Source organism: Chaetodon trifascialis, chromosome 17, assembly GCF_039877785.1.
Source record: "Chaetodon trifascialis isolate fChaTrf1 chromosome 17, fChaTrf1.hap1, whole genome shotgun sequence".
In the NCBI taxonomy this organism is placed as follows: Eukaryota; Metazoa; Chordata; class Actinopteri; order Chaetodontiformes; family Chaetodontidae; genus Chaetodon; species Chaetodon trifascialis.
Window position 1 is genome coordinate 12,447,684 of NC_092072.1, and position 12,020 is coordinate 12,459,703.

General features: G+C 43.6%; 1 protein-coding gene across 1 annotated transcript; it reads right to left on the reverse strand.

The window, feature by feature from the left end:
* Nucleotides 1-819: 819 nt before the first annotated feature.
* Nucleotides 820-11,552, reverse strand: fkbp9 (FKBP prolyl isomerase 9). The gene is made up of 10 exons (XM_070984667.1): nt 11,210-11,552; nt 10,244-10,389; nt 8,234-8,423; nt 7,997-8,142; nt 7,149-7,338; nt 6,170-6,315; nt 5,873-6,062; nt 4,632-4,777; nt 2,974-3,137; nt 820-2,862 (listed from the first exon to the last, which is right to left on the reverse strand). The coding sequence occupies exons 1-10, from the start codon at nt 11,410-11,412 to the stop codon at nt 2,683-2,685; spliced, it is 1,701 nt and encodes a 566-aa protein (XP_070840768.1). The 5' UTR covers nt 11,413-11,552; the 3' UTR covers nt 820-2,682.
* Between the last annotated feature and the right edge of the window lie 468 nt (nt 11,553-12,020).

The following is a 12,020-nucleotide window of genomic DNA, read 5'->3' on the forward strand; positions in this document are numbered from 1 at the left end:
GAGGTATGCTGATCAACCAATGTGCGCCTTTTTCCACACTTTGTTGCGCAATTACAATCCATAAAACTGATTTAAAGCTGAAAACTACAAATAAACTTCGACGGAGAAGCATATACACGAATCCCACCCAAATGCTGACAAGTCAAAATCTTACTCGTGTTGTTTTTTTGTTTTTGTCTTTTTAAGTAGGTGCGGAGCACTGACGCCGACGCGTTCACCCACCTGGCATTCACAGTAGTTGTACTCCATTGTGAAAAGTTACCGCCAACACAAAACTGCAAAAACTGCAGAACCCGGCGCGAAGATGTCGTCTGCAGAGCGATAAAAGCGCACAAACTGCGGTTCATCTGATACAGCGGCAGAGAAAAAGGCTGCATGCATGCATGCATACATGCATTGTGCTCAGCTGCCAACGCGCTACAGCTGTGCGGCTTTATGACGGCTGCGATGGAGAGACGGACTCCTCCCTCCTCTCAGCTCATTTCCAACGGCCACACACATTTAGAAACTACTACAGTGCTCAGAGGTGTGCTTTCAGACAGCCGGTCAGCAGTGCAAATACATGTATTAAAACATTAAAGGGCCTGTGGTGGATTTTTGGGGACATCACTGAATATCCAGGTGGCCAAGGGCAGGTACTATTGGGTCAACAATAGCCCCCAAGCAAAATATAATGGTGGAAATCTATGATTATGGTAAATAAAAAAATAGAGTGCAATGCTAACATGGTGGAGTACTTCATTAAATGCAATGAAAGTAAAGCGAAAAAGGTGTCTAAAGCAAACAGAGACAAAAGGACAGACACATGGGCATGTCTTTAGGTCAGGTCATTTAATCAAATCAAAATTTGACATTTTATCAACAAGCCTCAGTATTCTCCTGAATGAAAAAGTAAAATAAAAACAACATTCTCTCACTCTTTTCTCTCTGCATCTCTCACTCTCTCACTCACACACACACACGCACACACACTCAGGTGTTGACATTTGGATGAAGACACAAACAAGCGATGGAACATAGTTCACCAAAAAGTGACTGAAAAACTGAAAAGCCCGGACGACATTTTTGGTTTTTCAGCAACATTTTGGAGGATCTGAATAGCAGAAAACACAGAAGGCGTCCTGACATTTGAACATCAAACAGTGGAAAGTGTAAACTATGCACATAAAATGTTATTCTAACTGAAAGCTCTCACATACTTTCACCAATAAATGAGTGGTCACTCTCAGAACTTTCCCTCCATCACAGTTTGTCACAGCGAGTGAGGCCCGACTCGTTGCTCCTGGACTGTCACATATTTCAGCTGATGCCAAGTGAAAAGAAAACTCAACGTTAACGACAACATAAGGCAAGAGGGAGTGTTGAATGTAGAGATGGTGGCGTGTGGCCTTGATTCGTTCTCTCACACAGGAGTGTTTTGTACCCTTCAAAATAAAATAAAAAGTCACATAAAACAAGACGAAACCTTGAGGGGAGAGGAGGTAAAAAGGTGGGGTTTTTTTGCTGCATTTAACTCTCTAAACAATCTCATTCCTTATGTCTCTCTGTCTACTGTGGTATATTTTTGTCTAGCAGATATGTGATGGCTTGAGTAAAAGCTGTAACAAATAGTTGTGCCGAGTGTTGAGCTGAAGAAAACACATTAGGCTCACGAGCATTCATATCAGGGGTTTTCAGGGACTCTCCTATGATATCCTATCATAACCAGGTGTCTTCGCAGGTGTCTTTCTGTGCTGTGAACTTCACCCTAGTAATCCCACAGTGACCTTACTGTCTCACAGTAGCCTTTAATCATGTATTTTATTGCAACTCATAATCATGTGTTTTACTATAACTACCAATACATTAATTGTTCTTATAACCTCACCATGGTTTTGATCTAATCCTAAAGTGCACTCAATGACAATACTACTCTGTATTATGTTCTTGTTACTCTTTATTATACTTTTATTATTCTTTTTTTGTTTTTTAATGGCATAAGCAACAGCTATGGTGTCTGGATTTGATAATAACTCCTTTTTGAAAGAATAACATAACTCAAAGGGGAACATAATGGTGAAATCTGGAAGGAGAAAGAGAAAGGGGAAAAAAAGGCATGACCTGAGGTAACCTCATGCTGAGTCAGCATTAAAACAGGGCAAAAAACATTACCTAATGGTGTATCATATCATGACTCTGAAAAATACCTAAAAGCCGCCCCAGAGGCATGGAAAACCAGTACCAAGCTGAATATAAGACAGAGCACAAACCGCTGCAGCTCAGAAGTCTTCTGGTGTGCCTCCTGTGCATATCTGAACAAATACTCCTTTCTTGCCAGCGTTAAAGTCTTTGCTACCCAGAATCCTGACTCCTGCTGATTTTTACCGAACATCATCAAGAAGATTTTTCTGAACAATTGAACACAGCTGAAACTTTGATTTTGGTCCATGTGGCTTGGAACTTCGGCTCCAACTCAACCCCCACACTACTCCGACTCATGTGGCTCTTTGACCACTTTTGCCCATCATACAAGTCTTCAGAATAAACGTAAAAAAAATCTCTCAGCACATTGCTCTCTCCACACTTGCTCACCCCACGCATTCACCTCCATCTTTTTCTACTCTACCACCCACATATGTATTATAGCCCCCCCGCTGTCTGACCCTTGCCTGCAACCTGATCTGAGTTCTACACTCCGTCCCGTCATAGCTCGTCATGGGCGGCAGACTCATCTGCTTTAAGTTTGAACTCTGCCTCTGTGATCTTCCCGTCTCCATCGCGGTCCTGGTTGGAGAACATGTTTTCAATGATGCGATAAGGATCGAAGCCAGGAGCCAGGCGGCCTTTGCCCTCGTTCACCTGCTTCAGGATGTAGTCAGTAAACTGCGGAAACAAAGACGGGTGGAAGATGATAAATTCATGAGTGCGGCGAGCAGGGCAGATGTTTCAGATGTGCACGTGTGAAGCCGTCAGAAATAGCAGGTTGTCACATACCTCAGAGGGCTCCACCTGCTGGTTGTTGTCTTTGTCCATCTCAGAAAAGAGGTCAGGTGACACATTGTCGTTCCAGATGAACATGTATCCTTCAGGAAGCCCTTCCTCCATGTCTACCAGCTCAATGTCGAACACCAGCACAGCGCTCCCTGGAACCTCGTCAGCTGCACACACACACACACACACACACACACACACACACACACACACACACACACACACACACACACTGTAGTATAATTTTTTTCCTAACAGATATGTGATGACTTCAGAAATGCTATAACCAATGGTAACCAGTAGCTGTAGTTTTGTGAGTGTGAAGCTGTGATAAGCACATTGAGAGTCATAGGTACGCTGACCCCATAAAGCATTCTCGTCAGCACACCTGACAGGGGCTTTCAGGGACAGTCCTATGACTCATACGCAGGCGCCTCTGCAGCTGACTCTCTGAGTTGAAAGGTTCACCCTGGTAATCTCATATGGCCTACTGTTTAACAGCAGCCTTTATCATGTATTCTCTTATAGCTCATACGTGTGTGTGATTATCATAATTATTGATGAATGAAATGTTCTTATAAATCACCATGATCTGATATAATCTTAAAGTACACTTCATGACAATACTATTGTATGTTATGTTCTTAGCCCTGCAATCGGCTGGCGACCGGTTCAGGGTGTACCCCGCCTCTCGCCCATTGTAGCTGGGATAGGCTCCAGCCCCCCGCAACCCCGAAAGGGATAGGCGGTATAGATAATGGATGGATGGATGTTATGTTCTTATAATGTTACATTATGTATTTATCACTGAAGATTGTGTTTATTAATCTTTAAAAAAAAAAATGGAATGAATGACGGTGAAGACATAATGGTGCAATTTGGGAGGAATAGAGAGAAAAAGAAAAAGGGTGTGCCCTGAGGCTGCAATTCTGCTGAATCAGCACTAACACAGACCTTAGAGAGAAACTAGAGGGGGTCCCAGAGGCATAGAAAAAACTGTACCAAAGTGAATATAAGACAGGGCACAGGCAACTGAAATCAAGATGATTTTTCATTGAACAATTAGATACAGCTGAATTTTGATTTTTGATCCTTTGTGGCTTGAAACTTCAGTTTCATTCTACCACAACAACACACACAAGCAGCATCAGCATCCCTGCATATTGTTTTCCATAGTGATGTGCAGTGTGTACGCTGCACACTTCACTGTAAGTGTCATGCGAGTTGAAGCTCATACGTCTGGTGTTTCTGTCGCTATGGAAGCATAAGCTTTTAATGTTTTACAGCCGAACAATAAACTTTATTGTCCAAAATGACATTAGTGCTCTGAAACAGTAAACCTCAGTGGGAATGAAGTTTAACCCAAAAACTTTTTCATGACTAACTATGCAATGCAAACCCTAATGAAGACTAAACATTTCCTCTCATTAAATTGACTAATTCAGAGGGTGGTGCGACCTTGGTGGAGATATCTCCACTGAGTCTTTTATATCACACATAAAACCAACATTTGAGGAACACCCCTGCAGTAAGAGTCCTCCACAGCACACCTGTCCGTTTCCACATGACCACACTCACAGCTACATGCATCAGAAACCAGCACCCACATTTATTCTCCATCATCACTGCAGTAAATGTGTGTGTGTGCGTGTGTGACTTACTGACTCCCCTCTCCCCATAGCCCAGGTGAGGAGGAATAACCACGTGCCTTCTCTCTCCCACACACATCTCCATCAGGCCGTCCTCCATCCCTGGGACGACCTGGTTGGCTCCCAGGACAATGTTGTATGTCTTTCCGTAATTATACCTGAAACAGATTCAGAGTCAGAGTGAAACAGTGGCAAAGGAACCGCATTTCTAGCCATTATCATTCTGCAGTGAGGATTTTGTTGCTTTGACACACGTCTGCCTCTTATCAGTTGTTTCCTTTGGGGAGAAGACAAAGCGTGGTTTGAAAAACAGTTCTGAACAATGAAACTGGTGTCAAGAACTTTCACTCCTGTGAGATTAGTTTATCTTTCACACGCACTGTATTTTGTGTATTTTAATTTCTTTTTATCTATGCGATGGTTTTATAGGTGTGCTGGGTTGAAAGATTTACTGCCTGTAAGTTCCTGCAATTTACAAACAGCTTTAGCTGTAATGGTAATTAAGTTAACTCAGCTTACAGCCAGACAAGGCTGTAATGTGCACAGGCAAGGGGAAGAACAAAACAGCGTGTACATGCAGAGGAAATGAAACATGCAAATTAGACTCAAAGACAGTAACACACACACTACTGCTGTTAGATTACAACCTCCTCTTAATGCTCGTGAAACCTTTTACCTCATCCAGTGCAAGGATAAAAAAACAGACACTGCACAGATTTGTACTCCTGCAGTATATAAACAGTGATGTTTAGCAAATGCATTAAGACAGAGCATGACTGAGTCATACAGATGCTGACGTGTAGACAATGTGTACAATGTGTGGCTTGTCATGACATTTTGCACAGACATTTGTGGAGCTCCTCTCCTCTAGTGCCACCAGCAGGTCGGCAATTTTGGTTGTTACTGAAATGTCTCAGCAATAATTGGATAGATTGCCCTGAAATTGGGTACAGACAATCCACGGAGAGGATGAGCTGTAATAGGGCTGTGACGGGTGTCAGGTCAAATTTTTAATTTGTTCAATACCTGCAAAACTAATGACACTACCATCGTCCCCAGGACTTTGTATTTAATGCTGATAAACAGATGTTATCATGCTAACAAGCCCCTTGCACTGTTTACAACACAAGACTTTCCACACTTAACCTGAGACTACGTGATCATTCTCTATATACATCTCTCACGATGTCCCACTTTTCTCAGATGATTTGCTTTCCCAGGAGGCCTTGAACGTCTCACAGAGGTACACTCACGTGGAGTCGATGGACGAGCCGTCCATCAGAGAGGCGTTGTAGTGATATTTGATGAAGTCACCCTTCTTGGTTTGCTTATCACACTCTTCTGGCTTGTATATGACAGTGACCTCAGTGCTGTCTGACGGGTTGTGGAAGTCGATGATGTGAATGTCGAACACCAGCACGGCTGAACCAGGGATCTTAGAGCCTGAGAGACATGGTGAGGGGGGAAAGCCAATATTAAAAGATGCAAATACAAATGAGCATGAATGGTGGGGGAACAGATAAAGGTATCTAAGCATGACACACACACACCTGTTCCCTCCTCTCCATAGGCAAGATGTGGAGGGATGGTGATGGTGCGTTTCTCCCCGACACAGACTCCGATCAAACCCTCGTCCATGCCGGCAATCACGTAACCTCGGCCCACATAGGTGTCGTAGGTATGATTACGGGAGTAGCTGTGGGACAGGAGAATTCTTACTCAGATCTGGGAGCTAAACATACAGCTTGTTTATTTCCTCACAGTATATACCTGTCGTGACTAATCACACATTCAGGGGTTTTAGGCCCACACTGAAGGGTACAACTGAATGACAGCTGGTCACCTAAAAGAGAAGACTATAGGACACAAAATATGTCTGTCGCAGGTTGCAAGCTCAGAGCAAAAAGCACTGTGCTTTCGGAGGAGGAGGATGTATTTGTGGTTTTTGTTTACACCAAAATACCACATGGTGGCATTTCAGAGTATCAAGAACGTCAAGTTCCTGTCAAAAGTATATGTACGAAGAGAGGGAAATGCATGTGGCTTAATGCACTGACGCATTAGTTCTTGACATCCATATGAAACTGTTTTGCACACGGCAGTGACGGCTGGTGTGATGAAAAGTCTGAGTGCTGTTCAGCCACTTCCTGAGCTGTAAATTATCATTTTCTGCCAAATTTACATCTTCTAAAGCTTTACCAGGAATTCTTAGATAGAGTATACTCCTTTATTTACTGTAGTGTACTGTACTTTTTTAGGCACATACAATAACCAAAATATAAGAAAACATGATTTTTAATAGCCATGAAACTATGATATTTGACTTTAATTTTGACTTTTAGGACATATTGACTTTTCAGTTTCGGAATCACTCAGAGAACTCAGCGTTAACTCAGAACTCAGTATGCAACTTCAGTGCGCAGAGAAATGCTGCCACTGTGGCGCTACAGAGGAACAACAGATATTAAACATCGATTTCTATTTATCACCCAAAGATTTACTGTTTTTATATTAAACACTGAAACACACCTGGAATCAAAGAATGTTCCATCGAGGAGGCTGCCGTTGTAGTGGTAGCGTACAAAGTCTCCAGAGACGGACTTCCTCGTGCAGGACTCGGGCACCTGCTGATTGGTCACTGTGATCCCATCTCTGGGGTTGTGGAGGTCCAGAAGTATGACGTCAAACACCAGGGACGCCTGTCCTGGGATGTCACTGCCTGGAGAGACGGGAGACAGAGAAAAAGGACAGAAAGAGATGAACTACAGAAACATTCTTCATCATTCTTCTTCTCACTGAGATCAATTCCTAACATTAGGCAAGCAAGTGATGAGTGGGGCTTGAGTTAAAATAACTTTGTCAAAACATCTGGTATAAAGGGAATGTCGGATCCTGAACTACTCCTTAAAAAGGTCACACATTAGAAGTATAAGATGAAACCCCCTCTGTTATTAGTCAGTGTCTGCTGAGCAAGAAGCAAATTGGATTTAAATTACCTGTCAGTCAGTTTGAAAAGTGTATTATTACCCATATCTTACTCAAAGTTTCCCATTTTGAAACTGAGTCGTCCTTACTGTCCGTAACAAGTAAAATTCCCAGCATGGGATCAATAAAGTTTTCTCTCATCTTAAGTGCATTTGGCTGGAAAATGAAAGCTAAATCTATGATGAAAGTTATATTTGTAGGGAAAAAGATGGTAAAAGCAGCAGATGACACATACAGTATGATGTACTGCCACCTTGTGCTCCATGTGTGCAACTACAGCACCTGTTTCTTTCTTCTAATTATCAATCTCTTGTTATTGATAAAGGAGTGGAGGCTTGAACTCACTCATCAGATTGAAGGAAAGTAATAATTAAGAAACTGTTAATACCCACCGTCTCCATTCTCTCCATATCCAAGTGACGGTGGCATAGTGATGATACGTCTCTCTCCAACGCACATTCCCAGAAGGCCCTGGTCCATACCGGCAATCAGCCACCCAATCCCAACATACGTGTCATAGGTACGCATACGGGTGTGGCTACAGCAAAGGATGGAGGAGAGAGAGAGGTTACATGTCTGAGTGTGGGTGTCATTGTCTGTGTGTGCACGAGGGATTATACAGAACAAACCTGGAATCAAACAGCGTCCCATCCAGCAGGGTGCCATTATAGTGGTAGCGGACGTAGTCAGACACCTCCACCTTTCTGGTGCAGACTGAGGGTGTGTGGTAGGTGTTGATCTGGACGCCGTCCTCCGGGTTCCACACGTCGAGCAGCAGGACGTCGAAGTGGAGGATGGAGTCAGCAGGGATGATGTCGCCTGAAGAGGAGAGAGGATGTCTTTCAGACAGGCTCTGGGTATCCTTGCCCTGCTTGATTACTGTATGAAAAGTTGATGGCTGATTGTTTATTATAGTTAAGTTCAGTCTTTCAGTCATTTTTTTTAAGCAAAAAGGCCAAATATTCAAGTTCAAACTTCTCAAACATGAGCATCTTATGCTTATCTTTGTCACACATGTTGGTAAAGTGAACATTTCTTTAACTTTTGGACTGTAATTTGAATAGAAGTTCAGGCCATTTTTCAGTTTCATTTTATTGACAGCTCAGACTGTAAAGTCACCCTATTGGCCCAAATTAAATGATTAATTACAGTACTGGCTATGACAATACTTAAAAACCGGATATAATCTTGATGTGGAGCTGCATGCAGCTATGATTTTAGAAATATGCTGCTGTTAACCTGCCCAGGGACTGCAGATGGACGGGAGCAAGTAGCTTAAACCTGGCACCAAACATCTCTGTTCTTCTCTTTTTAAATACCTTTCATAAAATGTAAATTCCTCCCAGCAGAACCTGATCCAGCTGGAAAACACCTGACAAGCCAAGGACCAAAGTTGAGCTTTCAGTGAATTTATTTGTTAAATTTTGAAATGAGATTTTGCCTTTGACTAAAATAGCCTTTTAAGACACTTTAAGACAGAATTAGTCTTGAATAACCTAACAAGTGTACATAATATTAGAATCCATTAGTTGGCAGACAGATTAGTCTGCAACTATTTGGATAATTGATTATTATTTAAGTCAGATGTGACAAACTGATGCTTTTTCTTGTCTTAACATTACATTAATCTGAATATCTTTGCATTTTGGACTGTTGATTAGACCAAAGAAGACGTGTTGGCTCGGTTCTAGAAAACTGAGGCCATTTTCACCATTTTCTGATGTTCTGTGGACCAAATGATTGATCGAAACAATAACCTGCAGATTAATCGATTATTAAATCAATCGTTAGTTGGTAATAAGTGTGGAATTGTACAAAGTGAACTCCTCTTTGTGTCATCAGTGTCCTCAGTGCAAGTTTTAACTGGGCAGACAGAGCAGACAAGGCTCCTGAACACTTGTTGAGCCACTAAAGGCTGCGGGGGGAGGTGGACTGTGTGGATAGAAGCCATTAAATCTTCACTCCTGGTGAGCTGGCAGGTCTCTTTCTGGCTGAAATCTTTGTCTAACCTCCTCTGAAATCTCCCCTCTGTTTTCTTCTTTCTCTCCGGTGTTCCCTCTAATGCAGACTGGCGGTGGAGGACGACAGCCTCAGCTTTTACTTGTCCACACATGCCCCCTCTCGCTCCCATTATCTAACTATTTCACACAAACACATCCACGGATGCATCGGTCTCTACATGTAAACAGAGCCGTGACATTTTTCTTCTCATTATAATCGTGCGCAAATATAGTACGATTTTCCGACACTGACGGAGTGCTGGGTTTGTTTACAGCGCAGTAACTAACAGCTGGAAGTCTTGATCCAAAGCGGCTTCCTCTGACCATGTCCCTCTGACATCATTCAACATGGACGCTTGGGAGCAGCCCACTTCCTCTCTGCTCCGGCTGACTCTAGTACAACACAATACGGTGCTCCCTGCAGAAACACTGTCATTTTTGTGCCTTACGCTGCCACCAGCGTCCGACCACATTCTCTCATTGTTGTGGTGAGCAGTGCCAGCTGTGTGCTCACTCATCTGTGTATTTATAATGACCCCCCGGAGGAATAAACACTGGCTGATCCAGAACAATCAATCATGATGCCACAGAGGGACACACCGATGTGACAGGAAGTTTAAAACACGCTTAAATACACACCGTATCCCCGCTTTCCATAGGCCAGGTGAGGGGGGATCTTCACCAGACTTCTCTCGTTGACACACATCCCCACCAGAGCTTTGTCCATCCCTTCGATCAGCTGCTTCTTGCCAACAAACACGTTGTAGGTGCTGCCACGGTCGTAACTGAAGCAGATAGAAGGTGGTTAAACTTTCACATGAGGTCATCCTGGGGAGAGTTCAGACATCAAAAGGGACTCGAGAGTGAGTGAGGACACTTATTAGAGTGTCTCCTGCAAATTATCCTTTTTTTTACACTGTCATTTGGAGGCTGGACTGAAGTTGTTCAGGATGTGGGTACGCTCACCATCTTTATATCATACAGGTACACACGGCCAGATTACAGTGTGTTTGACTTCATTTAGAAATATATGGAAGGGCCCCTCTATGTAAAATAGGGTCACAAAATAAGTAATACTGCAGGGCCTGTCTTATTGGTGTCACACTTTATTGGTTCAAATTCTTTAACAAATCTGTAGTGAATTAAATTACCAACACCAAGTGACTCAAAGTGAGTCTCTTTTGGGGGCCTTTGGGGTCCTTGGGGGTCTGTGGAGACTAGGGACTTTCAGAGGTCCTGGTCTGGAGGAGGTTTCAACATTCAGCATCAGGACTTGGTCCACAGGTTTCAATGAATCCAACGTTATCAAGTAAACTAATATTAACCAGTAAAGTCTCATCTAACGGGGAAACACTCGACCTTGTCAGATCGAGGCCCTCTGTGTAATCCCTGTGATGGTCGTCGGTATGAGAAGTTTTTGGAGCTCTTACATTAAGCATTTATGAATCCAGAGCTCGCTCAGCCTGCCTGCCTGCGTGGCTAACAGGGACGAACCAATACACGCGCACTTTTACGCATCGTGCACGCTGGTCGCACCGTGCACCCGGTCCCCTCTGCACGGTGAGTCTAACGTGGGAATAAACTCATTCTCGGAGTGATACTCACCTGGAGTCGAACTTCTTGCCGTCCGGAAAGGTGCCAATGTAGTGATACCTGACATAATCCCCTACTTTGACAGCGCGCGCACACTGTTCTGGCACGAAAGTTTTCTCAATTACGATGTCGTCTAACGGAACCGGAGGAGCGTTACAGGCGACGAACGCCACCAGAACCGACAGATACAACATCCCCTGCACGCACTGGATCATTTTCACTGCCGACGAACTCTCAGACGATGGAGATAAGTGTGGGTACGGCCTGTATGAGTACGCACTGCCTCCCTGTTCCCTGCTACTTTGGCTTCTTCCACTCCGACTTGGATTAGAAGTCCTGCCCCCGGTCCCAGCACAGGAACGATCACGTGTCAAGACAGACAAAAAATGCACAACATCCGGTTAAACTTTGAAGATAAAACCTCTCCAGGTAACCTAAATGCAATGTTTTATCCCTAAAACTCAAATAAATAAGGCTGAAGATGTATCATTCTATGTCTATGTGTGACTTAAAGAAGTACAAAGAACGTTTAGGTAGCCGAGGTGCTTTTATTTCGAAATTGCAGCCTACATTTCCCGTCCCACCCTGCTTCTTTCTAGCTGCTTTGACGCACTTTTGGGATTGAATGAGATAGTTTTGGGCACCACGTATTGCTCTTGCGCAGTGCAGCGTCTGAGATGTGTCAACGTGGTAGTGCAGGGGTCTCCACACGGCTGCAGACACGTCCCCCTCTGGATCCATCCAAAATGCGCGCATCTGGATACGCGTCTGAGTTGCAGTCAACGTTTAACAAAGGACAGGGCACAGAAAGTTTGCTCGTCGG

Coding starts and splice junctions, on each gene's coding strand:
- fkbp9 (XM_070984667.1), bottom strand. CDS start 11,412: ATGATCCAGTGCGTGCAGGGGATGTTGTATCTGTCGGTTCTGGTGGCG. Junction 8,424..10,243: donor CTATGGAAAGCGGGGATACG/GTGTGTATTTAA, acceptor TCTCCTCTTCAG/GCGACATCATCCCTGCTGAC. Junction 6,063..6,169: donor CTATGGAGAGGAGGGAACAG/GTGTGTGTGTGT, acceptor CATGTCTCTCAG/GCTCTAAGATCCCTGGTTCA.